Raw genomic sequence first — 27,938 nt, forward strand, 5'->3', positions numbered from 1 at the left:
GCGTTGACTAGGAGGTCCACGACGTATAGTATTCGCATCGACGTGGTCTTCTCACGATTGAAGAATCCTCTTCGTCATCCGGCCGCAGGATCAATTTTGTGCAGTATTCGGGGTGCTCTTCAATAATTTCCTTTTATTAGACGATTAAAATACGTTTATTGGAAAGATTTACAGTAAAACAGAATAATTATATTAAATTTGTGCTATCTCAAGCGCGCGTGGACGAGACAGTTTTTCTAGAGAGATCTACCAGTGGTGGGGCGCGTACAACTGATGATCGATGAAAAAGTTGCCGACTTCTCACTCATAGATGGCGATAGTGGTATCATAAACAGTGTACACTATCGTGCAGAGATAATAACAAATGTTTATCTTATGCGAATCCGCTGGTCAGGTGACTATGTTTGGATCACGGTAATGAGATGGATGAGACTGACACAGGACCGTAGGGTGTCGCGAAAAATAGGGTGGTTTAATACCTAGCAGAGGGATGATGTAGGCTGAAAATGATGATGATGATTTTATGTAATATCCCCGCTTTCAGAGCGGATATTCTAGAAACCTCGACGGGTGCCATCGAGCAGATGATAGAGGAGTTTAACGTGCGCGGCTCGGTCTCACTCCCGATGAAGAAGAAGCCGCGGGTGCGCGTGCGCACGTCGCGCGTACGCATCGCGCTTCACGTGCCGCGCGTGCGTACTCTGCAGGCCCTCGTGAAGGATTGGAACGTTGTCAAACAAGTGCGTTTTTATCATTTATTTATTTTTGTCAGGCATGTTGGATTTTTCTTCTAGTAATAGACACACTCATATATTTTTATCGAGTACAAATGCCATATGACTAATTTAGGAAAAAATTAAGCATCAAATTACATAATGTCACACTTTTAAAGTAACAGTTTGAAAATAAAAAAAAGAAGCAACAAATGTTTTCCAACATTATAACATGTTGTGTGAAAACACTATTATACATTTTGGAATATAAGAATCGTAGAAGCAAATACAGCAATATAAGAAAGTAATTCCAAAAATAGTTGTTGCACTTGCTTCTAAATGTTTTAGCAAAACGATCGAACAACACAAGACAAGCCAGAAGAGAAGAAACAGGAGAGCTTCGTGACAAAAGCGGACATGGCACGGGCGACGGCGACGGCGCTCGAGGGCCGAGTGGCGTTGTGGATCCACAACAGTTGTGGATCCGCTTTGCGAGTGGGACAGGAAGGAACTGATGAGGTGGTGCCTTTGGGGTCCGGCGCCAGAATGGCTTACAGGTAAAGAAAGATAAATACTTATATTTACCTACTCTAGAATCAAATATGGATTCGCCTTCATTTCTGTCTGTGAAAGTAATCAAAATAATTTATTTGTTTTAATACATCGAATTCGAGGATAAAAAACACTTAGGCATTTACAAATATGATCTAGTACGCATTAAAATATAATGAATTTATATTATCAAAGTAAGTTATATACTAAATGTTTTGTAACTGCTGCATCGACGATGCTCTGCAATCAATGTGTGTTACAGATGGCGTTGTCCAACAGCGAAGAAAAGGCTGAGATTCGCAGTGGCGTCTCCTACAACTGATTGGCATTGGTCAAGCAGTAAGTTCGTTTATGAATAATCTCTCTCAATCGTTACTGGTTGCAGTCACGGCGGTACCGCTCCTACCTTATGTCATTTCATAGCAATTCATTCTTGGCTGTGGTGCCTAAAGCCCGAAGTCCGTGTAAAGAACAAACTTTTAATTTTTGATGATTCAGTGATTTTTCAACCGGCCGCCTTCTTGACATCAACCCCCTTTGGGAATGCCTATTTTGCGTATCAGCTGTTAGCAGCCGCAACTAAGTGACGCATAGCATTGATCTTAGTCTCTTAATATGTCTCTTAGTCACCTCGTACGACATCCACGCGAAATTAGGAAGTAGTCCTAATCTAGGGCGGAACCACATGCCAGGCTTGTCTTCTCTACCAAATAATTAACTCTGTCTTACCTCCAGGCATACCGTTCGTCGCTGGCTCCACTCGCGTCCGGCTCGAAGACGGCGAAAGCATTGGCGACGGGAAAATGATTCCCGGAGCGGGAATTTTCATGTACGTGAAGGTGGAGGAGACAGGGGCTTCCAGGACTATGCACCTCGTCGGCCGGCTTACGCTTGCCAATATGCTAAGGAACAATTTGCTGTTTAAGGTGATTATAGTCTTTCGTATAACATGGAGAGGAATACAAACAAAAAGACGGAAAGACGACATTAAAAACATAGCACAGTACTGCAGTGCTATTATAGAGAGGCTAAATATACTGTTGCTATGTAATAATGGCTTAATAAAAAATAAGGGGTTTCACAGTATTTTTTACGTAGACTTATTAAATTAGCTCAATTCTTCAGCTCTTACGGATTAGTTCAGTAGATGTAGGTTTTTGTCACTAGATATCGGTAAAGATAGTCGTAAAAGTCATGTCAGATACCTTTACGCGAATAAAATGTTAACAAAAAAACACTCGAAATGAAGAAGTTCAATTCATTGCTTCCTATATAAGAAACTATTGTGAGGAGACCTACTTCTACGTCAAAAACATATACATAGTGTATATGACTACTATTATGGACGACCTCGATGGCACAGTGGTAAAGTGCTTGCCTCTGATCTGGTCATGATGGAAAATGATCTTTTTCTGATTGGTCCGGATCTTGGATGTATATATTATAAAATATAGTATCGTTGAGTTAGTATCCCATGACACTAGAACTTACTTTGGGGCTAGCTCAATCTGTGTCATTCTAATATTCTAATATATATTTATTTATTATTGTAGAAGAAAATCAATTAAAATTATTATTATTTTACTAAATGTTGCCCGCACAAAATGTAGCCTATGCCATTCTCCAACTGTCGCCACACCAAAAATCACCTCAACCCGTTGCTTCGTTTTGACGTGAAAGACGGACAAACACAATTTCACATTTATATTATTATTCTTTATTATCTTCAGGTGCGTGCTAGGTGTAACGTGGTGAACCAATGGCGTACCGTGTGTTCCGGAGAACTGATGTCCGAAACAGTCGGACGGACGGTTATATGTGGGGCAGACTGCGACATGGTGCTCAAGTTAGTATTTATATATACTAGTAACCCGTCTCGGCTTCGCTCGCGCAAAACCATATTAAATTGTTTACCTACACCTTTCGAATGCACAACAATATTTATTGGTAAAAACCGTACAAAAATGATTTCGGTAATTTTTGATTTTATCGTATCCCTACAGACAGAAAAACACAAACACTACCTTTTTATTTTTTTAAAATATATCCCACTACTGGGCAAAAGCCTCTCCATTCTCTTTACATGTATACCCGTCTCTAGTATTTTCCACCAACTCTTGTCGAAATCTCTAAGTTCATACAACCATCTCGTTCTAGACTTGTCTGTGATATAAAATTTGATGTGAAAAAGTTTCTATTAAAAAATTTTGTTCTTGTTTTGCCCAAAGTCATCAAAACATTTCTGATTCCAGGATAAAGTTCGCAGAATACGAGACCGGCTGGTCCGGGGATATTCCTTTGAAAGAGTGCCCCAAGGAGAATGTTCCGTGGTTGGTAAAAGGTACATTTTTGTTTTATTTCTTGTTGCTCAGTACTACGTTAATTTGTAATATAATATTAGCGTACTCATTTTAGTAAGTAACACATTAAAAGCCGATGCAGTCCAAATGCGTAACATGTAGTAACTAAGCATTAAAGGTAAAACAAGGGTTTAGAATTCCACACAATTAAGGGCAGCAATTCCTATCAAGTACCTAAGCAATTAATCGACCTGTGAAGTGGAGATAAAAAAGTAGGAAAGTGGACCTTGGGCCGTCATTAGTTACCAATATACAATGGCGGAATTACTAACTTTTTAAATTTGTGTTGACTTATACAGGTAAACAAAGAATTTTGTTATTATCATAATTATTCTTGTTTACAATCCTTATATTTATTATTCAATTCGAGATTGACCCGTCAATCTGTGAATCTGTAACATTACGAGACTGTAACATTTCGTGAATCTGTCATTATGGGAATCTTGTCTTTACGCCAATCTGTCATTATGGGTTTCTGACAAATCGCTGAACTGACATTTTGCATTTCTGACGTTCTTGGCCCAAACCCTTTATCGGTATCTATTCCAATGAATCAGCGATAAAACGGTTTGGGCTGAGAACGTCAGTGTGCAAAAATGACAGATTTGCAAGATGTCATGTATTAGTAATTTATCATAAATTGTCAGAATAGTAAAAATACAGGTTTTTAATATGACAGATGAGTAAAATTACAGATTTTTAAGAGTGAAGCATTAATGTTATGGTTTGTAAGCACACGTTGTTACGCATGCAGTGCCGAGTACGGGCGAAGTTCCGTACACGTCCGTGTGGTGCCGCGTGACGCGCGCGCGCGGCGACGGCCGCGTGCTGGCCACCGTGTGGCCGCTCTACGTACTGCACTCCGCCCTGCCGCTGGACACCGTGGTCAGTACCACCTGGTAATTTGTAGCCTTGAACACGGCCGAAGTTACGTACACGCCCGTCACGTGACTTGTAAATCCGATTTCTAGATTATCGCTTTCACTTTGTATTGCCGAAGTGATGCATTGGAGGTTACTGGTTCGATCCCCGGTCAGGTCGTGATGGAAATGGGTCTTGAATGTTTATCTATATATGTACATGTTAAAAAATTGTAAATAGAAATATCGATCCGGAGGGTTTTGGAATGTGTTTACAAAATAGTTTTTTCATGTACACTTTCGTGCGATGAAAGCAATTCAAGGGACGATATTTATAAAGAGGAGTTTGTGTTTAACCTTGGATCTTTAACTACATTCTTACCAGATTTCATAGAAATCTATGCAGCGATTTGACTTTAAAAGCTAAATGGTATTCTAGTAACCTACTAGCTTCTGGCCTTACATTGTGGCATTCACATGCCGTAACAAATCCAAGGCATAAACTCGACGTCTGTGGTAGTTTTCAACAACTTGCCTTGCTTAGTGCAAACGAAGTCTTCATAGTTTTTGCACATACCTGGAATCAAGCCATCATCCAAGAGGCTTAATCCCAGCTATGTGGGCAAAAAAGCGGTGTTACCGCAGGAAGAAGTTGATTGTCTAGACAGCTGCAGCTGTCTAGTCAATCAAGTTATTGCCGCATCGGGCTCTCTCAGACTACTTGTACGGAACCCCGAGACAAACGATAGCTACTTTTATCGTACAGCCAGTGCCATCTAGGGACAGGACTGGTAAATTTGCGTCTGTGGAAGTAATTTCCATCATTATGAAAACTTGACACATCTGGTGCCGACGTCCAGGATAGCTGCAGAGCATATGTCCAACGGCTGTACGCTATTGGCAAACAGTTCGCCAATCTTAGACGATATCGACTTATATTATTTTTCCTTGCGGTTTATAAAATCTCTCATACAAACTACATCAACATTAGTTATTCGTACAAAAAGTAAATAGTTTATGCCTATGGGTTTTAGTTTGAAAATTGGTAAAATAAGTGTTAAATTGGACTATTTAGTAATTATGATTAGGTTTGTATTTCCAAATGGGAATAGCTAAGTATATTTCTGCTAGTAGTTTTTATATGACATCAACTCGGGAAGAATCATACCATGTTTAAACTTAGATGTGAAAGTGCGTAATTGAAGTCTAACAAAAATCCAGCCAGGAAAATGAGCTCCTTGACTGGGTAAAACAAATAAATACATAAAGATTCCTTTGTATGATTGCCTAACTTAGTCTAAACGATTTTGAAATTGTGTTTCCAATAGTCTTTTGCCATCTCTTATTTTGATATGCAGAATTTTATTGTATATTACTCTATACTGGTTGGTTTGTTTTTCCGAAACTATATTCTCTTGTAATGTCATGTTGTAGATGCTAAATTGAATGAAAACAAAAAGTATTTAGTATTCACATGTAGACCCAAGTGAAAAGTGGAACTAATCTGCAGACAACACTCATTTTGTTACATAAAAATAAATCAGACTTCACACTTTTATGCTTAACTATTTGGGCAAAATGTAAATTAGTCATGTAACATTCAATTACTGGAACTATAGTCGTGGGAACTTCCTTCTTTGCAGGTAATGATAACAACGAACCCGACCAGCGTGTCAACAGCGGAGCTCCCACAAAGCTCGCCGCCCACCCTCATCCAGACGGCGCCGGGGCGGGGCGTCTGTACACACATAGCCGCGCCCGGGACCACCGCCGCCAGACATAGTCTGTCCTTCCAGTACAAGTGAGTAACTCTCTCTTCGCGTGTTCCTAGTTATTGTGCATTTTGACGTCGCGATGGAATAGTTCTTTGTTGTCACTCGATGACATGTCAAGTCTTGTCAACCCTTGATAAAAATGTTATGCTGTGGTAATATAATTTGGATAGGTTGCTGTGCCGTAATGTACTTACGTGGGAAATGATTATCCTTTGTATCATAATACAGGCCCTACGCTTGTATCATAATCATTTTCCGAAACGTGGGGCCTTTCCAACCGTAGCCTATGTGACTTCCGTGCTATCCACGATGGAGGACCAGCACGAAGACTGCATAGAGCCATAATCGTAGCCACATATTGGCTGAAAATTATATAATAGCCATTCTGACTCGACAAGAAGAAAATTCATTTTCGATAGAAGTTTTGTCAGAAACGCTGACTGGTTAGTTTAGATAGTTTGTTCCAGTCTTGCCTTTTTATCTTCTTCTATTTTTTATCATCCATAGCATATCTTCCTTTGGTAGTTTCTCACCCCTAGTTTATGTTCACCTACATAGTTAGATAGATAAACTGTTTATTTATATCGTATCTCAGTGCATATTCTGCTCAACAAAAAGAGCAGGGCACTGGTTTTCAGATACGTTAAGTATGATTGTTGCAGAAACATCGACTGTCCCGTGACCCGTGAAGCGGTGCCGATGCACTACGGCGTGACGGACTCGTCCGTGTTCGACAAGCGCGCGCCCGTCGCCGACATCGACGAGATCGTCAACGAAGTGAGACAATGGTAAGGCACCCAATAGCTCTGTTGATATTTTAACAGTATAGGTATGTTGAAGTGATATCGTAGTTCCAGAATGGGGGAACCTATCGCCAGTCTAATGCTTGTGCTGGCGTCCCCAACTAGGAATCACTTATTTGTCATTCCAGACCTTTTTAAATTAGCAAAACCTTGGGAACTACAGAATATGAAAACTTGATGGACTGTGTATGAAAAGGCTATGACATAAGTATCAAATATGATATCAATGTGATGAGGAATCGCATGGCGTTGTAAGCGATGGTGAATTTAAGAAACCAGAGTTTACCAAAAGTAGACCTTGCTATAAAGGTCGTCTACATGTACCTAAAGGTACTTTACCCTCATTTTTTTCAACCGTCAAACATCATTGCAGCATTGTTGTGTTCCGGTTTGAAGTGAGCGAAATACTGTGCTATCACAAAATATTATGGCAAAAGACTAGGCTACAAAATCCGCAATGTGTGTGTGACCACTTACCATTAAATATATGAATAAATTATCCTGATTCATCAGGTAACCCTCATGCCTGTTCACTTGCTTAGTAGTATAAAAAACAAAGGCCTACCACGAAACATACACATTTTTAACGTCCACATTCTGTCTTATTTTCTCATATTGTGTAGGCATTGTGTTGAAAACGACAGAACGTGTGGACGCAATGACGTGCAACGTGTTTTATGTTTCATGGTAGCACGACAAAGTAGTATTTTGTTCCCCGTAGGTTGAATCGTTCGGCCACCAACGCTACCTCTAATTGGCCGTACTCCTTGGTCACCAAGCATTGGCCGGGCACTTGGCAGCCAGCGCAACTGCAGCCCCGCTGTGACGTCACGGTAACTTTGTTATCATCTTTTTGGTTGTTCCGGATTATGAAAAATATATTCTTATTTTAAAACGATTTGTGAATGTTTTGTTTCAAAAGTGTGTAGTGTTTCTGAATTCGTACGTAATATTTAAATAGCTAAAAATCTTGATGGTTAAAAATATACTAGTTTTTAAACTGCTCTCTCCATATGTTTCGCCTTGCGAGGGTGCGTTCGGAATTTGACTGTAGAAAACAAGTAGATCGATATTAATATACGGATATCCAGTCAGGGTTGCCATGTACAGATGGGACGAGTGAATTAGACGATGGAAAGTGTCAGACTCTTTTTTTCATACACTTATTTTATTATATTTATCGATGTATACTACTTACTACACTACACGTTGGTTCTCTTTTGTTCATTCATTTAACTATATATCATAAGCTAACTTAGAGCCCGGCTCTATTACTACGTTGCACTCCGTTACGTTGTCGTTCGTAGACGCAAACATTGTATGTAGTGTCCATCAAATCAAATCAAACACATCAATGTCAAAACCAAAACAACGGGCCAACAATGGGGCCGCAACGTTGCGTCGTCACAACGGAGCGCATCGTAGCATCGTCTCCCTTCTCTAATACTACTTACTGCACTCCAAGGTGCGATACCAAGCGGTCCGCGCTGGCGGCGGCTGCAGCCTCGAGATCCAGTTGTATCCGGTAGTATTGCTGTGCAACGCGGCGTCCATTGCGTTGACGCTGCGCGCGCACGACGCCGCGCCGCTCTGCAAGCTGGAGCCCGGACACGCCATCTCATTGCCCTCCGCCGTGCTCAAGGTCAGTGACCTAATCTTATTAAGAAGTTTTTTTATCATCAATAATATTTCCTACGCTAAGATATCATTAATATAAATTAGAATAAAACTATTTGAGACTGGAATGGCGAGAAGCGCATGTGCTTACTGATAAAGATAGCACCAATTCCAGCTATTCTATTCACTATCGAAATAAAAAATCATCTTACACATTTTGGCCAAGTTTCATTAATTCAAAGAAGTAAAGAAGCTAATACTAGTCAGATTAGCAAATCCTGTCAGTTCGGGCAAGCCCAACAAAAGCTACTACATATTACTACGTATTTCTACTACATCATGGAAGTAGAAGTAATTGAAAAAAAATAATCACACGAGAGAAAGAGTACTAGGTCAAAGTCAAAACTATGAGTGCTCATCCTGCAAAGGACAAAAACATGACGACTGTATCTGTATCAATCTAATATTAAATTGCAATTTTCGCTTTCACTAACCGTGTCAAATTAAGTATTAATGCGCCCTAACATGACATTCATGTTTTTAAATACAGCTTGTGCTAAAAATTAAACTATTTTAGGAAAAATATATTTATGGCAAAAATAAAATTAATAAAAAAAAACCTCATTAACTCTATTTTGTTTTATGGGATGATAGCATGCTCTCTCATAAATTTGCATACCCGTGGGCGGTGAAACATGTAGAATTGAGTTTTTCTTTTAACACCACATTGTAAAAAAAGGTTAAACTCATGTTTTTGCAAATAAATAATCTTTGTCTTTGTCTAAACTCGATCCTTTATTTCTTCAGAAACCTTTCTTCATGTCAGTGGAAATGGGTCGGGAGACATTTGTGAGCGGGCAACTAGAGCTGGCCAAGGAAGACCCCGGGCGTTATGGCGCTCCGCCCCCCGGCCAGCTGGCGGAGCAGCACGCGGCCGAGTTCGCTATACTCTGCAACCACAAGGTATGTCCAGGGTGAGATGGGTCGCACACATGGTAGTGCTTGGTGCCATATAATATATTTCAACAAAACTGAAGTTACCTAGTCTTCCACTAACGTGTCCTGACACTGACGCCTCAGTCACTAAACATTCGTGCAAAAAAAATTAATCCGCACATAAGATCTTAAACTGAGACGGACAGACCCGCCTAATGTAGTTTCATGATGTCGCTACAGGTGGCGCTACTGACGATGTACTACGAGATCAAGGAAAACATCAACGTTCTCGGCATCAGCTCATCGTATGTCCTTCTGAACAGGCTCGATGTCGATATTTTGGTAAGTTTTCTCGATGTCCACTTGGCTATCTTTTTGTTACACTTACACAACTACTGTATAATCATACAGTATAACAGAATCGTCAAAAAAGTGCAACCTGCATGTTTTGCCATTGGTCAACTATTGAAATATTTTATCTATGTCAAATTAGAACATCAAATGGATATGTAACCCTAAAACCTTCCGGAAGCTAACAAAGGAAGATGTTTTTGCCCAGCAGCGTTAATGGCATACAAAGACTAGAAAAAAGCTGTCTCCATAATGAACGATTATGTGCGCAGGTGTCTGCCATCGCCGTTCCAATGGAGATGGAATCAAACGTTATACTGCGCTCCTCCACCTACAAGTTGGTGCCGCCGACTAACAGGGACAGGTCAGTGTAAACGACATTTTTTTAAGCCAACAGGTTTATCTTTTAATAGAGTCAATAGCACAAACACGCACTAAAACTAAGGTGTTAGCGTAACTAGTTGAGATTAAACATTTGCATATAACTAGACTGAGATAAAACTTAAAAAAGGGTAAAATTGTAATTCGCTTTTAATTTCACAGTTGATGTCTAAAATAAATATGAAACACATATATAATAATATATATACATATTTTATTCAAGCTTCATTTTCGTGTCGTCACTTTTGAGGCGTTAATTTCGTTCAAAACTTCATGTGTAAATGTCAAGTTGAATATTTCATCGTATAGCGTCGATTCAGATACTCATTACATATATGTTTAATTAGAATAACAAAGTAGAAAATAAATAAAACGGAACTCAATACTTGCATTGCAAAATTTGATGGTTACACATGACATAACTATTTTTATTTCACTAGTATTGTAAAGAAAATCACGGTAGCACATGTTCGTATGACGCAGCATCCACGGCACGCCGCTGGCACGCTTCTGGATGCGCGGGCGCTGGCGCGGCACTTGTCCCACGGAACTCCGGCTTTACATCTGTCTGGCCCTGCCCAACCCCACCGAGGGGGCCAACATTGTGACCGCAGCTCACCCCCCGGTGCCTATACGACTGAAGAAGAACATGTCTCGGCGGGCTGTGGCTCTGGTGGACTGGAGGAACAAATCTGTTAGTAAATATTTAATATCACTTTTTCTGTTAACTCCTCAAGACTAAATCCCATTTTAAATGTATACAGGGTTACTGGTATCTAATGCATAACCTTCCAAAGGCGCATAAGGTACATAGAGACTAACATCTTTTGTTCTACGAATTTTATCTAAACGTATTACGTTTAATACAAAAGACACCTTTTTTAATTTTAATATCGTCTCTATAAAACGTTAACACTATGCTCGCTACATAATGCTACCTGTACTATCTCGTGTTGCTAGGCTATTACATACAGTTAAGATGTGTAGAATCGCAAATTAGATTGTATATTTATATGAAAAAAAAAAACTACGAATCACGAAAAGTCGTACAAAAAATGCTTGTTTTGAATTAGCCAAGTAGCCTTTGGGAGGTTTTGCGTTTGATACCAGTAACCCTGTATAATTCTTAACATACTTATAATTCATATTCTTCAGATATTTGTCACATGCATCTCTGCTCATAACATGATAGCCTGTGTTATTTTATGTACCACTAGTTTTTGCCCTCAGATTCGCCCGCGTTTATTGCGTGCGTCTGCTCATAACCCTTTGTATCGATATCTCGGGTTCTAAGCAACGTATAGCGATGAAATCTATACCAGATTTTATGTTAGACCTTCTGCTATACACCTACCGCACCGACTAACCGCATCAAATTCTATGCAGTAGTTTTTGCGTGATGCGCGAACAAATATACAGTCAGTTTGTAATGGCTTTTATGCTTTCTCTAATATAGTCATTTTGTACGTTTTCAAGTTTCGTCACATCATCATTCACACATCTATATATTAACATGGCCTAACAATAGTATTACTCTCTCACCTGAGGAGCGTTGCCATTTATACTACAAATAATTGCTTAAAAGCTTGCTTGCTTGCCCTCTGCATGTCAGCGTACATACTCTAACAGAGACTACATACCAAATGTTCCAGATACCAGTGGTGGTGACGCAGATGAAGCAAGATGGCCGCTTCCTGATCGCGGTGGGCCAGGACCCGTGTCCGCAGTTCGTGGCCCACAACCGCACCGGGACCACGCTCAGCATCGCCCAGCCGGTCATGTGCAACGACGAGCCATCCACTTCTAATACCACGGTCTGTAGTTGTAGATTGTGTGCTGATTCTCTCTCTCTCTCTCTCTCTCTCTCTCTCTCTCTCTCTCTCTCTCCTCAGCGTGTCTCGTTTTTGTTCCCGCTCTGATGCCTTGGAGTCCAGAGTCTATTTTGAAAATAAGCCTTAAAGTTTTGAAAGTTCAGTTTTGCGATTTTTACGACCTCCATGGAGTAGGAGTCACCCATCCGCTATATGGAGGTCCTGGGGTTCGATTGCCGGCGCGGGCAAATGTTTGTGCCCGTGATCACAAATATTTGTCCGCGGTACTGGGTGTGTTGTGCCCGTTACTGCGTTTAGAATATAATGCTAATAGTTGTTTTTGTTATCTGCAGGCGGAACGCGAAGTGTCCGGCACGCATTGGTGGTGCTCCATACCCCCGAACGCGATCATTCACTACTCGACGCCGGAGCATTGCAAACGCTACCCGCCCCCCATCCCGCCACGACCCTACGCACTACCCTTCCTAACTTTCGCCAAGGCTAGAGGTGAGTTATCCCTATTATACGCTTAGACCGCGACGTCGCCCGCGTGAGTTTCCCACGGAAACAGTTCTTTTTTTCCACGATCAGAAGTAACTTATGACCTTCTCCATACTCATTTCTTGTACTTTGTATAAAAAAATATTATTCCATTAATAATATGAAGTCGAAAATTTGTGAGTATGTTTGTTATTTCTTTACGGTCAAACGGCTGGGCCATTTTTTATGAAATTTATTATTTAGGTAACCGATACCTGGGATTAACACTTTTTATCCCGAAAGTACGCGATTCCTGTAGCATTCCTGTATCCTGTTTGGATATATATCTTTGTGGAGCTAAATAAATATTATTGAAATTGTGTTGTTACAGAGGAGGTGGAACCGCTGTGGTGCCCCGCAGTGGCGGTGACTGACGGCGAACAGTTGCTCCAATTGCAAAGCGGAATGACTGTAAAACTCCGCGTGCGGACCTACCCCCATTCCACGCTGCTCGAACTGCGAGACATCGACCATGTAAGTATATCTTAATGAGATTTGTTTAAAATAACTTTATAGCACGGTAAAAAAGAAATTTAAGAGAAAACTAAAATGGCACCTGCGAACTTATCCCATGAAAGGATATAGAATATAAAGGAAACAGGAATGAGATTTAAACTTTTTTTCGACGATGCTAAAGGCGAAACAGCTGTCAGCATTGAAAATTCAGTCAGCTTTATCATATAATATGGTCGACGTGATATTGTATTAATTAATTTTATTATCTACAATTTGCAGCCTTCGATTTAGACCCCAGCGCGTCATATGGGGCTAAAATTAGTTTTGATACAGTTTAAAATATTTTTGTAGTAAGATTAAATTAAACACATACATTTTAAAATATTCTAGTGTTATTAAATAGCGACGCCGAAGATAGATCGTGTCAAGTGGAATATAGGAAATAGGCGTGATGATATGTGTATATTTATGTATTAAATAACACGAATGTGAATATTGCAAACACGATTACTCGCACCAGTGTTAAATAGTTACAAAATACACTAACAAGTAGTTTAAGTAATCACTATAAATATTTATTTAATTATTATTATACAATATACAAATTTGCAGACGGACATATCAGCAAGTGATATCAGAAAGAGGCTGTTGGAACCCTATGTAGTACACTCTGTTCCGAGCTTCGTAAGTACCTGCCACTTTTAAGATCCCACTAATAATATAAAGGCGAAAGTTTGTGAGTATGTTTGTGAGTATGTTTGTGAGTATGTTTGTTCTTTAGGCTGAAAGTGCTTTTTATGAAGTTTGCCGTTTTTATGAAATTTGTTATTACCAAGATTAATACATAGGGTATTTTTTATATCGAATGTATGCAATTCCCCTAGGATTTGGTTAAAAAGTCAGATAGTCAATGGCGCTTTATAAAGTAGATAGCTACCATGTAAACAATTTAAAACGTAAGTATTTTTTTAATATAATAGTAATTACAACGAAAGATAAATCGCGGATAACACCACGGGGCCTAGCTATCATACTATTGTCAAATGGATTAATTTATTCCTCAAATTAAATTACTAAAAACTATTTGACCTTAGGAGCTTAAACTAACTTGTGAAATTACTGGATACACGAAATGATTAATTAAACTGCACGTGGAACATATGTCTAACAAATAATATAAAATATATAAAATTCGTACTTTTTATAATTGATTGTATTGTAATTGCCATATTCTTTTATATCTTTCAGGTTAAAAAAGATCTTTCACGTATTCTTGAAAGAGTAGGTGGCGATGAAACATGTGAGTATGTTTAAGACTATTAATTAAACGACCGCGAACAGGTTTTATTCAAGTCAATATTTATTACTTTATACTCTTTATTATTTTTTATTTCACAAAAATCATACATTTTTTGCATAATTAAATTAGTTCAGTTTTTCCGATTTGTTATACACTTTTTTTTATTAGCTGTTGGGCAAAAGCCTCCCCTAACTTCTTCCACGCATCTTTTTGTTTCTTGCCATTCTTTGTCGAACTTTTGAAGTCATCCGACCATCTCGTCCTAGGCCTTTTCCTGTATCCGTCAGTTGGAATCCATGAGGTCAATCTGTATGACGTGACCCGCCCAGTCCTGCTTCAGTGTAACTGCCTTAGTTGTCACATCAACAATGTTTGTTCGCGAGCGCAGCACAGTGTTCCTCACTCGGTCGACGAGTTTGAGACCCAAACTGCTGCTTTCCATAGCTCTTTGACAAACCTTCAGTTTGAACCATTGCTCTTCGGTTAGAGACCATGTATGGGCACATGTTTGTTATACATTAATTATGTATTCTTATAAATAAATGTGTATACATGCTTGAATCGACGAAGAATGTGTAATTTATTACAAGCGGCCTGTCCCGGTTTCACTAATAATAAATTACACTTCACACTATCTATTGTCGAAAACGGCATGAAAATCCGTGCTGTAGTTTTGAGTTTATCGCGAAATATAAATATATATATATATATATATATATATATATATTTACAGTAATTCGCAAGGGAAAACGATATATTTTATAATTTTCAGTAATAAAAGCGGAGTTGATGAAGCCATCGACGGAATCAGAGGACGCCCAATCACAAATCGAGGAGATGCGCGTGCCGCCGGCGCCGGACGCCGCGAAGGTGTCCATCACCGAGATGAGCCCGCTGCTCGCCACCTCCTCCGGGGAACTCGGCGTCATCAAGGAGTTTAAGTCTGATGATGTATGTCCTTACGTGCGTGTGGCCCCGCCCTAGAATAGGACCAAATCAAATTTTCCCGCGATTAACGGACATGTACCTTAATATCTGATAGGCAGCAATAGCATTCCAAAAGAGGGTTGAAGTCGGCAGGCAGCCGATTATAAAAACATAGCAAAATCATCAATTTAATGATTTATTTTCTTACGCGATCACACCGGGAACACGCGATATAAACTTAGATTTATCAGGAATTTGGTAAAAACTACTGGCATTTCAGAACGACCACTGCTGAGAAGAAATGCCGAAAGAAACTCATTTGAACAGTGTTGGTCCCTATCATGCCAGATCGGCTTACCATTATTGTTTCTCATAGTCAAAAGGTATATCAAAACAGGTTATAATTGTGATCCGAGTGCTGATTATATATATCGATGTGAAATACAATTAACTTAAGTACATGAAAATATATGAGAAACGAGATGACCAGTTCCCTCTGGCAGCACCCGTTCACGAGTTGACGCATGAGACAGCCATCGCGTAGCTCAACCATAATAGAGAGAACCTCACGACCCGGCCCACGACGCCACCACCAGATTGACCATTTGAGTGAGCATGACACACTCGATTCACACGACTTCATAATTACAATTCTTATTCGTCGAAATAGAAGTACAATTCAGACACTTGAAGATCACAAATCACGTACATGTTTTACAAATAAAATTTAATTGTCACAATATATGAATTATTATAACAAAAATAAAAATTATCAATAAAATAATAAAAAACAGTAAAATAAAAATTAGGAGATCATGTGTGGAGTGGCAAAGTTGTCGGGAGGATCCATGCGTTTTTATCAGTTAAATAGGCGTTAATTGTGTAATTCGCTTTATCCATTAAATTTTTCTTAACATAACTTTTAAATTTTTTCATTGGCAGATTAATAGCCTCTGCAGGACTCCCTGCCTCCCTTATTGAATAATTTTACACTTTGACACACGAAAGACCGCCGAACCTTTTTAAGCCTGAATCTGATCCTCATACAAAGTTTGTGCTTATTTCGAGTGTTTACACTATTTACTTCGTTTAATTTTTTATATAAATGTAAATTTGATTTGACAAAAATAAGCACATCAAAGATATACTGATAGATACATTATAGATGATGATACATTATATTTCCAGATAAAAAATTTGGACAGCTTCGCGGACTTGCAATCGCAAACGGCGGCGGAAAATGACAAGGCGGCCGAGGAGGCCAACGATGAAGCGTACGACGATGAAGATGAGACACGTGAAATTTCCCACGCTTCAATCGACGTGCGGTATCCTGGTAAATTGTTTAACGAGTTTTTAGTAGAAAAATGTTTAAGTTTAAAAGAAGATTTTTTTTTTTTCATTAGTCCTTTTTTAAGAGGCCTGCAGAGGGTCGAATACAAGTGTGAAGATTTCAACATAAATATCTTGTATTAAATATTATTATTTATAATATTATTAAGACAAAAGTTTATGTGTGTTTGTTACTCTTTCACGTAAAATCTATTGGACGGATTGTTTTGAAATTTGGTGCACGGATAGAATATAACCTGAAATAACACATTCGTACTTTTATCTCGAAAATTCCCGCAGTTTATTATATTTATGGAAACCTAGTTAAGGTTACTATAAAAATTTGAATTTTGATTTTGATGGTTGAAGAAGAAAAGAAGATGTAATTTTAATAAATAGGTAATATATAGTTGCAGACTGGGATGACACGCCCCAGGAGCGCGCGCGGTTCGTGCTTGACGGCGTGATGGTCGAGATCGCCTCCACTGCCGACACAAAGCCTTTACTCGCCTTGCACGCGGACAGGCTCGCAGCACATGTGTCTACTCATCGACAGGTACATTATACGGTATACAATCTTACGAGAACCATTTTGGCGCGTAGTAGGAAATGTAACTAGTACCTAAACAAACTTTTTTTTTATAAAAATGTCATCTATAGTATTATTATAAAGAGGTAAGCGTTTGTGAATTTGAGGCGGGTAATCTCCGAAACTACCGAACCGATTTCAAAAATTCTTTCACCATTAGAAAGGTACATTATCCAAGATTGCTATAGGCTATATTTTATCTCAAAATTCCCACGGGAGCGAAGCACCGGGCAACATCTAGTTTGCTACAATTTTAATGTGAATTTGATCCCATCTCTTCAGCGAGTTGTACATTATGACAGATCACGGCCGTGACATTCATTGTCATATATGTATGGGACATTTCGCTACCGTGGGAAACGAATAACAAAAAAAAATAAAATCTATCCAATACATTGAGTTATTTTCCAACTTGTAATAAAGCTATAATATTATAGTATTGCTCAGAAGCACAAGTGAGGACAAGCCTTGATTTAGTGTAATAAATATCCAAACAGTCGCATATATAATAATATCTCTTATATTTAATAGTTCATAGTATATAAAACTATTTATTATTTTTTTAATATAAGATTAGTTGGATTACAAATAATGTCGTTAAAAAGAGATAAGTTTAATGTCTGTTGGGATTACATTTTTACGATAATTAGATATAACGTTCAGATTGAACGTCTACAAGAAGAAGGCATTAAATTCAATTTCAAAAGAAATTATAGACACAAATATGTTAACATATCTACTGTGACATCTATTGGCAAGTGATCGCATCAAATTTTTTTAACATATTGTTGCACATGCGCCGTTGACCGTTGAGGTCCCTTGATGTGATCTTGTGCACAAGATGGCACTGGCTGTACAGTAAAAGTCGCTATCGTTTGTCTCGGGGTTCCGTACAAGTAGTCTGAGAGAGCCCGATGCGGCAATAACTTGATTGACTAGACAGCCGCAGCTGTCTAGACAATCAACTTCTTCCTGCGGTAACACCGCTTTTTTGCCCACATAGCTGGGATTAAGCCTCTTGGATGATGGCTTGATTCCAGGTATGTGCAAAAACTATGAAGACTTCGTTTGCACTAAGCAGGGCAAGTTGTTGAAAACTACCACAGACGTCGAGTTTGTGCCCTTGGATTTGTTGCGGCATGTGAATGCCACAATGTAAGGCCAGAAGCTAGTAGGTTACTAGAATACCAGTGAGCTTTTAAAGTCAAATCGCTGCATAGATTTCAATAAAATCTTGTTCTTCCTCACATAATTGGGACCAAGCCTCTCAGGTGATGGCTTCCAGGTATATGAAAACTTCCACAAACGTTAAGTTTGTGGCCTTAGATTTGTTGTGTGTGTCCGTATGTCTGTTCTAGATATCGGCGAAACATACTTAGTTTGTTAATTATATCTTTATTGAGTAAAGATTACAGTATCATTTTGAAAAGTAAAAGAAAACAATTTTGTCTCATTTTACTTCAGTTAGTATGACTTGAATCATCTGTTTGTCAAGATATTTTCTTAAAATCCAACTACCTACGCATTCATAATTAAAAACGGTCACTTTGTCATCAGAAAACGAACACGACGATTGCAATATCGGACGTGCAGATCGACAACCTTCAGTACGATACTGGCCAGTACGACTTCGGCGTGGTCGCGAGCACTCGCAACGAAGTCCCGCCGCAGGCCCCCTGGCCTCCCATCTGGAGCCTCTTCTCCAACTCGGACGCCTTCAAGACTAACAAGAAGGACGCGCGGATGTGGGTGATGGTGCAGCACGATATGTGGACCGTGGCCGGGTACACGTACAACGGTGAGTGACGTCACATTTCCCATTACTAAAATATCATATTCCATAGTTGAAATTGTTTTATTTCCTTTTACGTTTATTTTTATTTTCCATTTTACTTACGTTATGTACAGTCAACAGCACATCGACCTACACAAATTCATTTGCAAACTCGCCGCTATTCCCGCGCTAAAGATGTTCGTGTAGGGTAACTTGATGTGATGTTGACTGTACTTGAAAGTATATATATATATATATATGATTAACGTCAAATATTCACATTCGCAGTAGTGCCTACGTATTTTTAAATATAATTTTATATGCAGATTGGCATATAGAAAAATGCCAGGCTGCAAGAATAGTCATTGCCGTCTTTAAATATTGATGTAACAGGACGGAATTATGTTTGGATCTGTCTAAAAGACGTTTGTATTCACATTTATTTCGACCAACAATGGATTTTCATACTATTCGGACAGAAATGAATTTTTAAGCCCTGTTTTTGAAGTCGAACAAAAGTTTGACTTCAATTACGTACTTGCATTTCTAAGTTCAATCATGGAATTCGATTATTTCGGAGCAGGTGTCGCATAAACATACTTTTTATCCTCAGTGCGAAATGTATAATACGTTCATACATCTTACACTGACCACATTATATAACATCATAGAGCTAACGGAAGTGGAGATGGCGCTAGGGCCGCTCGCTCTCTACATAGAGGACGCTTACGTGAACGCCCTGGTGTCGCTGTGGCGGCTGTCGGCGCTGAGGACGCCGGTGTCGGACGCGGCGGCCGCGCTGTGCACGGAGCGCATCCTGCGGCGGCCGCTGCGACTGCGCGTGCTGCACATCCGGCCGCTAGACCTCACCCTCACGCTGCACACTGCGGTACACATAATTATTTAATAGCTATTTATACCCCAGTACTGTACAAACCCCGGATAATGGTAAAAGGGCGTTTCTCAGAGCGTATCGACAACTGCGGCCACGCTGTCATTACCATTTTTCAAATTTTAACTAAGACAACAATTAATTTTAATATTTGATTTTAAAATAATATCATTTATCTGTACTGTGGTAATGTCAATTTCATGAATGATTCATTTTGGAAATGATCCCTTCCTTAAGTAAATGACAGCGCGGCTGGAGCGGTCGAAACGCTCTGAGAACCACCCAAAAGGTGAGGAAAATGATGAGCCGTTTACGGTCTGTCAAGAAAGGATGAATTTCATAGGCGTTTGAACGCGGCGTGTGACATTTCATTAGTGTCCGACATTGTTTTTTAAATAAAGAATCATTTGTTTTTCTGAACTTTATAAAATTAACTTTATAATTGTACCAGTGCTTTACTTATTTATAAAATAGGGTAATTAAATAAAACACTAATGACATCTCGCGGCGGAGTTCAAAACGCTCTTGAAATTCACCCGAAAGTGTTATGTCTTTGGGCTGATTTTGATATTTGTTACAAACATGATAACTTTGTATAATGTAAAGTACGCAAAAGGATCATCCCCTTGTCGTATGTCAATATATGAAAAATGATAATTTTGTATCGCAGGTCCGCATGTACATAGCTCTGGACCAGAGCCCGCTGCGGCTGAGCGCGTTCCAGGTGCAGGACATGATGACGTCACCGGAGGCCCTCACGCACGCCCTCACCGTACACTACCTCTCCGCCGCTATCCTCGGCGCTGGTGACGTTTACTTCTCTTTCACTCTTTCTTTCTTTTCTCTTTATTACATAATTTTTTTCTCTTATCGAATAATTTTATCGAATGTGCGATTGTTGACACTTCTGTGAGATGTTATTCAAGTCGCTAATTTGATTTTGACACAGACTTTGATACTGAATTATGTCTGCTTTATTATCTGTCAAAGAAGGCTTTGGCCTATCTCATGTCAAATAGACACTGAAATCTATTTAATTAACAATTTTTTCTCTAGTTTAAAATATTTACAAGAGTTTGATTTCAATCAACGTGTTACATTTTTAAGACCCGACGCAAAAAGAGGGGTGTTATAAGTTTAACGTGCCTGTCTGTGTATATGTCTGTGTCGTCGTAGCTCCCAAATGGATTAACCGATTTTCGTATATTTATTTTTTGTGTCATAGATAATTTTATCCCGAGTGTTCTTAGCCATGTTTCATGAAAATCGGTTCAGCCGTTGAAAAGTTGTAGCGAAACGAATATTGAAAGTCATGGTTTTTTTAATTTATCTAACAGATTAACTTGATTTTAATATATTTATAATACACGTTATTTTCCCTCTCGGTCACCAGGTTGGATGGTTGGCGGTTTGGAGCTCCTCGGAGCGCCCGGCGCGCTAGCAGCGAGGCTCGGCGAGGCCTCCGGCGGATTGCGCAGCTTCGTCTCAGCGACAGCGGCCGCTTTGTTACGGTCGCTAAGCGCCTGGGCTGGATCCTTGGCCAGGAACCTGGACATATTGGCGGGAGACGAGGAACACGCGAGGAGAGCGGCCGCGGCTAGAAGACGGCCGCCACAGAGTTTCATGGCCGGGCTAGCGGCGGGGATCACAAATTTCGCTATCAACATATTGGGTAAGTATTGTGCCTGCTTGCGGATTTAAGTACTTGGATAGCAAATTTTTTATAAAGAATTTTATTGATATCCGTCTATTTTAATGTGAAAGAACGCTCAAAATAATTATATCCTTTTTGACATCTATATTTATGAAATGTGTATTGATCACACGTATTTATATACTAATTCAACATTAATAAAGACTTTAACATTGACATAGGTATGTCTAAATTCTCAATTTCTGAGTCGATCCGTCGACGGACGTTAAGACATCGGTTCAATAGGGTTAAATCTTTAGCGTAAAAATGCTAAAAAATAATGGACGGCGCCATAAAGCTTTGTGACGTATCCAGGTGCGGTGGGTGGTCTGGCGCACCACCCGCTGGTGGGTGTGGCGGTGGGTGAGACGGAAAGCGGCGCGGCGGCGCTGCGGCGCGGGCTTCTGGGCGCCCTCACCAAGCCGCTGAGCGCTACCGCCGACCTGCTAGCCTTCGCCGGACACGGCCTACTCTCGCAGACCGGCTGGGATCCCGTGCCGCAGGTCTCACTGATAGACAACACTGCTTTATTATGTTTTTTAGCCATTCCTTTTCAGCGTCGTTCGGAAATGCCATAAATAGATTAATAAACTCTTTATTGCACCATTCACAAAGGTGTTATAAGTTACAACAAGATATTCAAGCATAATAGTGCAAAGGCGGACTTATCGCTAATGCAATTTCTTCCAGACAACCTTTGGATGGAGAGGGAAACAAGTAAACTAAAAGGGTAGTTTGTTTGTTTGTTGTTAACTTTGTTGCACATCAATATGTATAAAACTCTTCCGTTACTGAGTGACTGACTGACAGACAACGCACAGCCGAAACTACTGGGCGTAGAAAGCTGAAATTTGGTGTGTAGTTTCCTAGGACAGTGTAGGATAGCACTAAGAAGGGATTTCCTGAAATTCCCACGGGAAACGGATTTTACTCACATTTGAAGTTGTGAGCAAAACCTAGTAAAAAAACACAGAAATTGGTTACTTGATAAAAAAAAATACTTATAAAACGCACACCGACTTGATTCCACATAATTGCCATTAAGCTACAAAGATCGTCAATACTATTTAATTTTAATTTTTTCATGTGAAAGCAAGCAACCTGGTGAAGCACTACAAAGATGCTTCTTTCTACACACATTACAAACAAACTTCCTGTCTATAATATTAGTACATTATGTAGTTAGTATATTATGTACATCTACGTACATATCTCAAAATATCCCATGAGATACAATATATAATATCAAAATGACTAGAATCTCTGCATCAATAACACATTTAACTAAAACTATGAAGAGTAAAAAACTAATTCTTAACAAACTATATTTCTTTTGCCATTGCAATTCCAAAAAGATTGGTCAAGATTGGTTTTTAAACCCTAACTTACCGGCCAAGAGGATACAATGCTCGTTATTTTCCACTATTTATGTAGATAGTATGATACCAAAAAACATGATTAATTATATTATACCGCATTCCTCGAAGATTGTCTCTAAGAAATTGCTTACAGCATGTAACCAGAATATGATAATACATTTTGTACTTATGTATACTAATATAACTAATAATTGTCCAATCAAGTATTATTGTATTGTATTGTATATTTGACAGCCACGAATAACGGACGTCAGCAGAGAACTGCGCACGCAAGCGAGCTGGCGCCGCGATTGCGTTCGCTGGTGCTTCCGGCTGTGTGAGCTGACTGCTGTGGGCGGCTTCGAAGTGTTGCTTGATAACGCGCCGCTCACCATCCTGCTCACACACAAGGTACCGCTGACACATATCATACATATATGTAAATACCAGTGTAATAAATGCGAAAGTTTTTCTGTCGCCATGATGAGACTAACTGGTCACTATACATAGTATATATATACTTGCGCGTTGTCTACTATATATAGGTCACTATATATAGTAGACAACGCGCGTGTGAAACCCTTGGTGTTTTGTAGTATAAAAGTGACGGAGAACTTGGTACCTGATTTTATTGAGACATACAGTTAGATGTCCAATATCTCATCCTTCTAAGTCCACCTTATCTCCTAGGGATAAGAAGTCTTGATAGGTTCATTAAACATACCAAAAGATGGTTTACCGACTGGACATTTTGTGTGGAATGTTGTTCACTCGCCATCCGCTTCTCACCTCCCAAACCAGTCAAGCATGTCTGATCGAGTTGCTAAAAACGCTATCGAATATGGTTATCTGATCTGGCGCTGACGTCGCTACTGTTGAATGAATTTACTTTTGAATGTTTCCAATTTTGATCACCGGGTGAAGGTGACTTCAGGACACAAAAATGTGGAATTTGATATCCTAGGTAATATCACCCAGGTGATCAAAGAGGATTAAACCGAAGTATTGTAACCAATAGATGCGCATGCCCCTAAAATCCATATTGCTTGATATTCACAAACCTATTGCTACATTTATCCCGAGATTATCCCTTACATATGCAGGCCTTTGAAAGTTAACTAAAAATTGAGACTAAAGTTTGATGTTTTTTCTAGTTTCTGGTGGTGGTAGACCCCGAGTCGGAGCGCATCGTAGAGATGATAGACTTGAAGTTCTGTTCGCTGCGGCCCTTCCATGGGGCCATCATCGAGGTATGTCCACACCTTTACTTTCCGTTCTAGTGCGTTTGAATCAAAATTAAGAGATGGCAGTCTAATGGTTAAGACACTATCCTGTAATCGAAAGGTCCCACCTTCGAATTTGACTGTTTATCACTAGTGTGTATGCGGATTATTTTCCATTCTGACCTGAGCTCAGGTCGAACCCAGGACTTTGACCATTAGACTACAGACAGAGGTCGAGAATTGTTCAAATTGGTGATGTTTTTAATTTTTGACACATTTATTTGCATTTTAGTAAAATAAACTCCATACTTGAAAATATATCAAATTTTCAATGTTTTGTTTTCAGCTGACTGTATCACAAAAGCGTCCAGTTAAGTTGGAATCCGCACGCGCCGTTGATGAAGACGACGAATTCCAGGTAAACATGCTCTATGCGTTTTTCCCTACGGGGTAGACGGAGCCAAGAGCTGCGACGCTCGTTGAGCTATATGGTGAGGTTATTGTTGGAATTGAGATTAAATTTTAGTAGCTCATTTTAAGTTGCAAATAAAAATTTGTTATTAGTAATATTTAAAATTCACATAATTTAATTTTTTATCGGCATATTATATAATTAATGAAAACTAGATTACAAAATAAACAGACATAAATTACCTATTTTAATAATATAACTGATTGTTATGGTTTTCCTAGTTACTCAATATTATTATTCACTTCAACAATATTTATATTATAATTATATACGACACCTGTGTAGAAAGAATCATATAACATGTTTGAAATTATAAGTAAAAGTACATAATTGCAGTCGAACAACCAGACCAAACGGGAAACGTCCAACAATATATATATATATATAATATGTGATGAGCAGGTGAGCGCGGCGGCGATGGCGCGCGTTGCACGCTACACGGGCGCGGAGGGGGCGGGGACGGCGGGCGCGGGCGGCGGGGAGACGCGCGTGCTCGAGTTCATGTGCGCGCCGGTCCGCGCGCATGCGCTGTACGCCGCACTCACCACCGCCATACACCACAACGCCGACTCCCACTTCAGCCTCCTGTAATTATGAACTGAAACGTGTACTTATGTATCTTTTTTTGCTATGGATTTAATTTTTCAGTTTATTAGTTAATATTATGTAACAAACCTAACTTTAGAGCCGAATTTTCTTAATGGTTCTAAACTAAAAGTGAAAGTTAATTGATAATGAATAAATATGAACTATATACATACGTATCTTTTGAATTTGTGCGCGATCAATCAATGAATTTGAAAAAGAGTTTCTTAAATTGATAGATTTAATTCCTTGTAATATTTCACCTGTGACCATTCCACTAAAATACAGTAGTTAAATAAAATAGGTCGTGTCGTATAGGGAAGTGAAATCTATGGCAGGGAACAGAGCAGAACGGAAAACATCGACGAGAAACTCATACGCCGTTAAGAATTATTTAATGCAATTTAAACATTTTAAACCAAGCTACTTTACTTGTCATTTTCCACCTTTAGATTTCAGAGGTTTAAGAGTCGTGTTTTATTTTACTACTTAATTTTTTCAACGCACTCTTAATTTTATTAACATAGATGTTTATAACAGTTTATTTATGCCATATTTTCGATCGTATAATGTCCTACTAAATCCGGGTCACAAAGGATGTCCCACAAACACGGCGCTACATTCGCTGACAACAACAACGTGGCCAGTCTGTTATTGATATTATTTCGTGGCTCTGTACAGTCTATCTAAAAAGAGTAGATATATTACTCTGTATAGATAAACTGTATTTAGTTTAACGTTGTGTATCAGTGAGGTCATTGTTTTATTTGCTTGTAACCGAAATTTGCAGTTGTACAATTTACAGTTTTTAACAACACGCAATTTAGCGTGACGTCAAACGAACTTTGAGGCGATTTTTTTATGAATACCACAAAAATCTATTCCTTGCTCAAAATTTATGTAATCCAGATTAAGATCTGATTCTTAATCGAGGGTTCAAACAGAGAAAAAAACATTTTACAAGAAGATAACTTCGCCAATTTCGAGATTCCATTACTTAAGGAATTTAATAAAAGTAGGAAAGCGGATCCTAGGCTCCGAGGCTCAACAGCTGCGAAGCAGCCAGAAATACACTCAGATTAGAGAGAGAGAGAAAAAGATCGAAATTAAGAAAATGTTCCTATCTAAAAATTACCAAATATACTTATTTTAAAATTTAAAGAGTTAATAATTTTAACGAAATATTACAAAGAAGCGCTCAAGATTATATATTATTTATCTTGAGTTCGATCTATATAAGTGTACATAAGTACTTGGAGATTAATGTTTGCAATGCACTATAAATATTTTGTAATTTTGAAATCAGTGTAAATAGTGCCGGCGGCGATGACGTCCCGATATTGATAATTGCATCGCAATCGTTTTAGTTTGAAAACTTATTATGTGTAATTATATTTTATTATTATTATCCAAATATGCACCGTCTGCCGCACATCAACCTTTAAGTACATTGTAAATTCGACTCTATTACTGCTGCAAACGGCACATACAGGGTAGCTTGAAATGCGGTCGTTTATACTGCGATATTCATTCCAAATAATTAAGTGACTAATATTAAACACCAGTATTAGATACTAACACAATAATACTTGAGAAAGCAACTGTCGGCGTGATTTATTTCATCTGTCGTCATGCCAGATTGGGCTCCGGCCTTACATTAAATTTATTATTTACACATTTTTATTAGGTTAAAATTTGCTTCAGTATTAGGTAATATAAGTATCACTATCGGCGGGGCTAGCACGAATATTGCGAGAACGTAGTCGTATCACCGTCGATAAAATTAATATGGAAAATGATGAAATGTTCGCACTAGCCCCCATATAATAATCACACAAATTAAGTAGTTTGAATGTGTAAGGTCTATAGTCATAGATGCCGGGTGCGTGGCGCAATCATTAAAAAATATTTTTTTTGTACATAATGTTCATTGTGAAGATATTAATATTAAACTCAATACTATAATATATTTCCTATGAGTGCACTATGTCTTGTACAAAAATATCTGGATGCTCACTTAGAAAATAACAGATTTCAATCTCTTGTTATACAAGCAGTCCATTTATATAAAAATTAAAATCGTAAACGAGATTTGCCTCCCGCTTCAACCACTCGGTGTTGCTGGGAGATGCATCGTTCGTTATTTATGTTTGACGAGCAAGCTACTTGCATGCGTGTGCAGCGACACGCGCCGGTGGCTAGCATGCAATTGCGAAAGTTCTCCACTTCCGCTATCATACAAATATATATAATAAAGAACCGCACGGTAAAATATATTTTGCACTTTTTGGTGTTTCACTTGTCAATCTTTTGGTAATAATTATGACTATATTACTGTTGTTATGATATTTAAAAGAATAAATGATAGTGTACGGTCATAAAGGCTGTTCAAATTTGTTCTTAATTAAAGTCATGGATGTCTTATGAGCATGGCATTTTATTTGAGACTGTAAATGTGTTTTATTTATTCAATAAAATATTTATATAGATTCAAAGTCGTATTTATTTATGTTTGTTTTGATTATACATATCCTTCCTTATTTATACAATACGAACAAATTTGTTAACAAAAACGAATGAATGATAAATACCATTCAAAAGCAATATTGCTTCATTTGTCTCATGCATTCTCGATTGT

At 38.8% G+C, this 27,938-nt stretch overlaps 1 protein-coding gene across 3 annotated transcripts in view; it reads left to right on the forward strand.

Moving 5' to 3' along the window:
- The window catches only part of Vps13B (Vacuolar protein sorting 13B), a 69,067-nt gene extending 41,278 nt beyond the window's left edge, over positions 1 to 27,789 (forward strand). For all 3 annotated transcript variants that reach the window (XM_053767647.1, XM_053767648.2, XM_053767646.1), the window contains exons 55-86: positions 545 to 740; positions 1,062 to 1,270; positions 1,528 to 1,604; positions 2,001 to 2,191; positions 2,996 to 3,111; positions 3,518 to 3,606; positions 4,380 to 4,510; positions 6,129 to 6,286; positions 6,923 to 7,048; positions 7,785 to 7,896; positions 8,529 to 8,705; positions 9,488 to 9,643; positions 9,857 to 9,958; positions 10,240 to 10,331; positions 10,832 to 11,042; positions 12,001 to 12,162; positions 12,513 to 12,666; positions 13,031 to 13,173; positions 13,768 to 13,839; positions 14,404 to 14,455; positions 15,228 to 15,406; positions 16,571 to 16,718; positions 17,125 to 17,270; positions 18,861 to 19,101; positions 19,749 to 19,966; positions 20,640 to 20,775; positions 21,363 to 21,641; positions 21,978 to 22,165; positions 23,276 to 23,431; positions 24,175 to 24,270; positions 24,590 to 24,661; positions 25,118 to 27,789. In XM_053767647.1, coding sequence (XP_053623622.1) covers positions 545 to 740; positions 1,062 to 1,270; positions 1,528 to 1,604; positions 2,001 to 2,191; positions 2,996 to 3,111; positions 3,518 to 3,606; positions 4,380 to 4,510; positions 6,129 to 6,286; positions 6,923 to 7,048; positions 7,785 to 7,896; positions 8,529 to 8,705; positions 9,488 to 9,643; positions 9,857 to 9,958; positions 10,240 to 10,331; positions 10,832 to 11,042; positions 12,001 to 12,162; positions 12,513 to 12,666; positions 13,031 to 13,173; positions 13,768 to 13,839; positions 14,404 to 14,455; positions 15,228 to 15,406; positions 16,571 to 16,718; positions 17,125 to 17,270; positions 18,861 to 19,101; positions 19,749 to 19,966; positions 20,640 to 20,775; positions 21,363 to 21,641; positions 21,978 to 22,165; positions 23,276 to 23,431; positions 24,175 to 24,270; positions 24,590 to 24,661; positions 25,118 to 25,306 — 4,774 coding nt within the window. In that variant the 3' untranslated portion in view covers positions 25,307 to 27,789. The remainder of the gene's footprint in view (positions 1 to 544; positions 741 to 1,061; positions 1,271 to 1,527; positions 1,605 to 2,000; positions 2,192 to 2,995; positions 3,112 to 3,517; positions 3,607 to 4,379; positions 4,511 to 6,128; positions 6,287 to 6,922; positions 7,049 to 7,784; positions 7,897 to 8,528; positions 8,706 to 9,487; positions 9,644 to 9,856; positions 9,959 to 10,239; positions 10,332 to 10,831; positions 11,043 to 12,000; positions 12,163 to 12,512; positions 12,667 to 13,030; positions 13,174 to 13,767; positions 13,840 to 14,403; positions 14,456 to 15,227; positions 15,407 to 16,570; positions 16,719 to 17,124; positions 17,271 to 18,860; positions 19,102 to 19,748; positions 19,967 to 20,639; positions 20,776 to 21,362; positions 21,642 to 21,977; positions 22,166 to 23,275; positions 23,432 to 24,174; positions 24,271 to 24,589; positions 24,662 to 25,117) is intronic.
- The last annotated feature ends 149 nt before the right edge of the window (positions 27,790 to 27,938 follow it).

Source organism: Plodia interpunctella, chromosome Z (assembly GCF_027563975.2).
Source record: "Plodia interpunctella isolate USDA-ARS_2022_Savannah chromosome Z, ilPloInte3.2, whole genome shotgun sequence".
Classification (NCBI taxonomy): Eukaryota; Metazoa; Arthropoda; class Insecta; order Lepidoptera; family Pyralidae; genus Plodia; species Plodia interpunctella.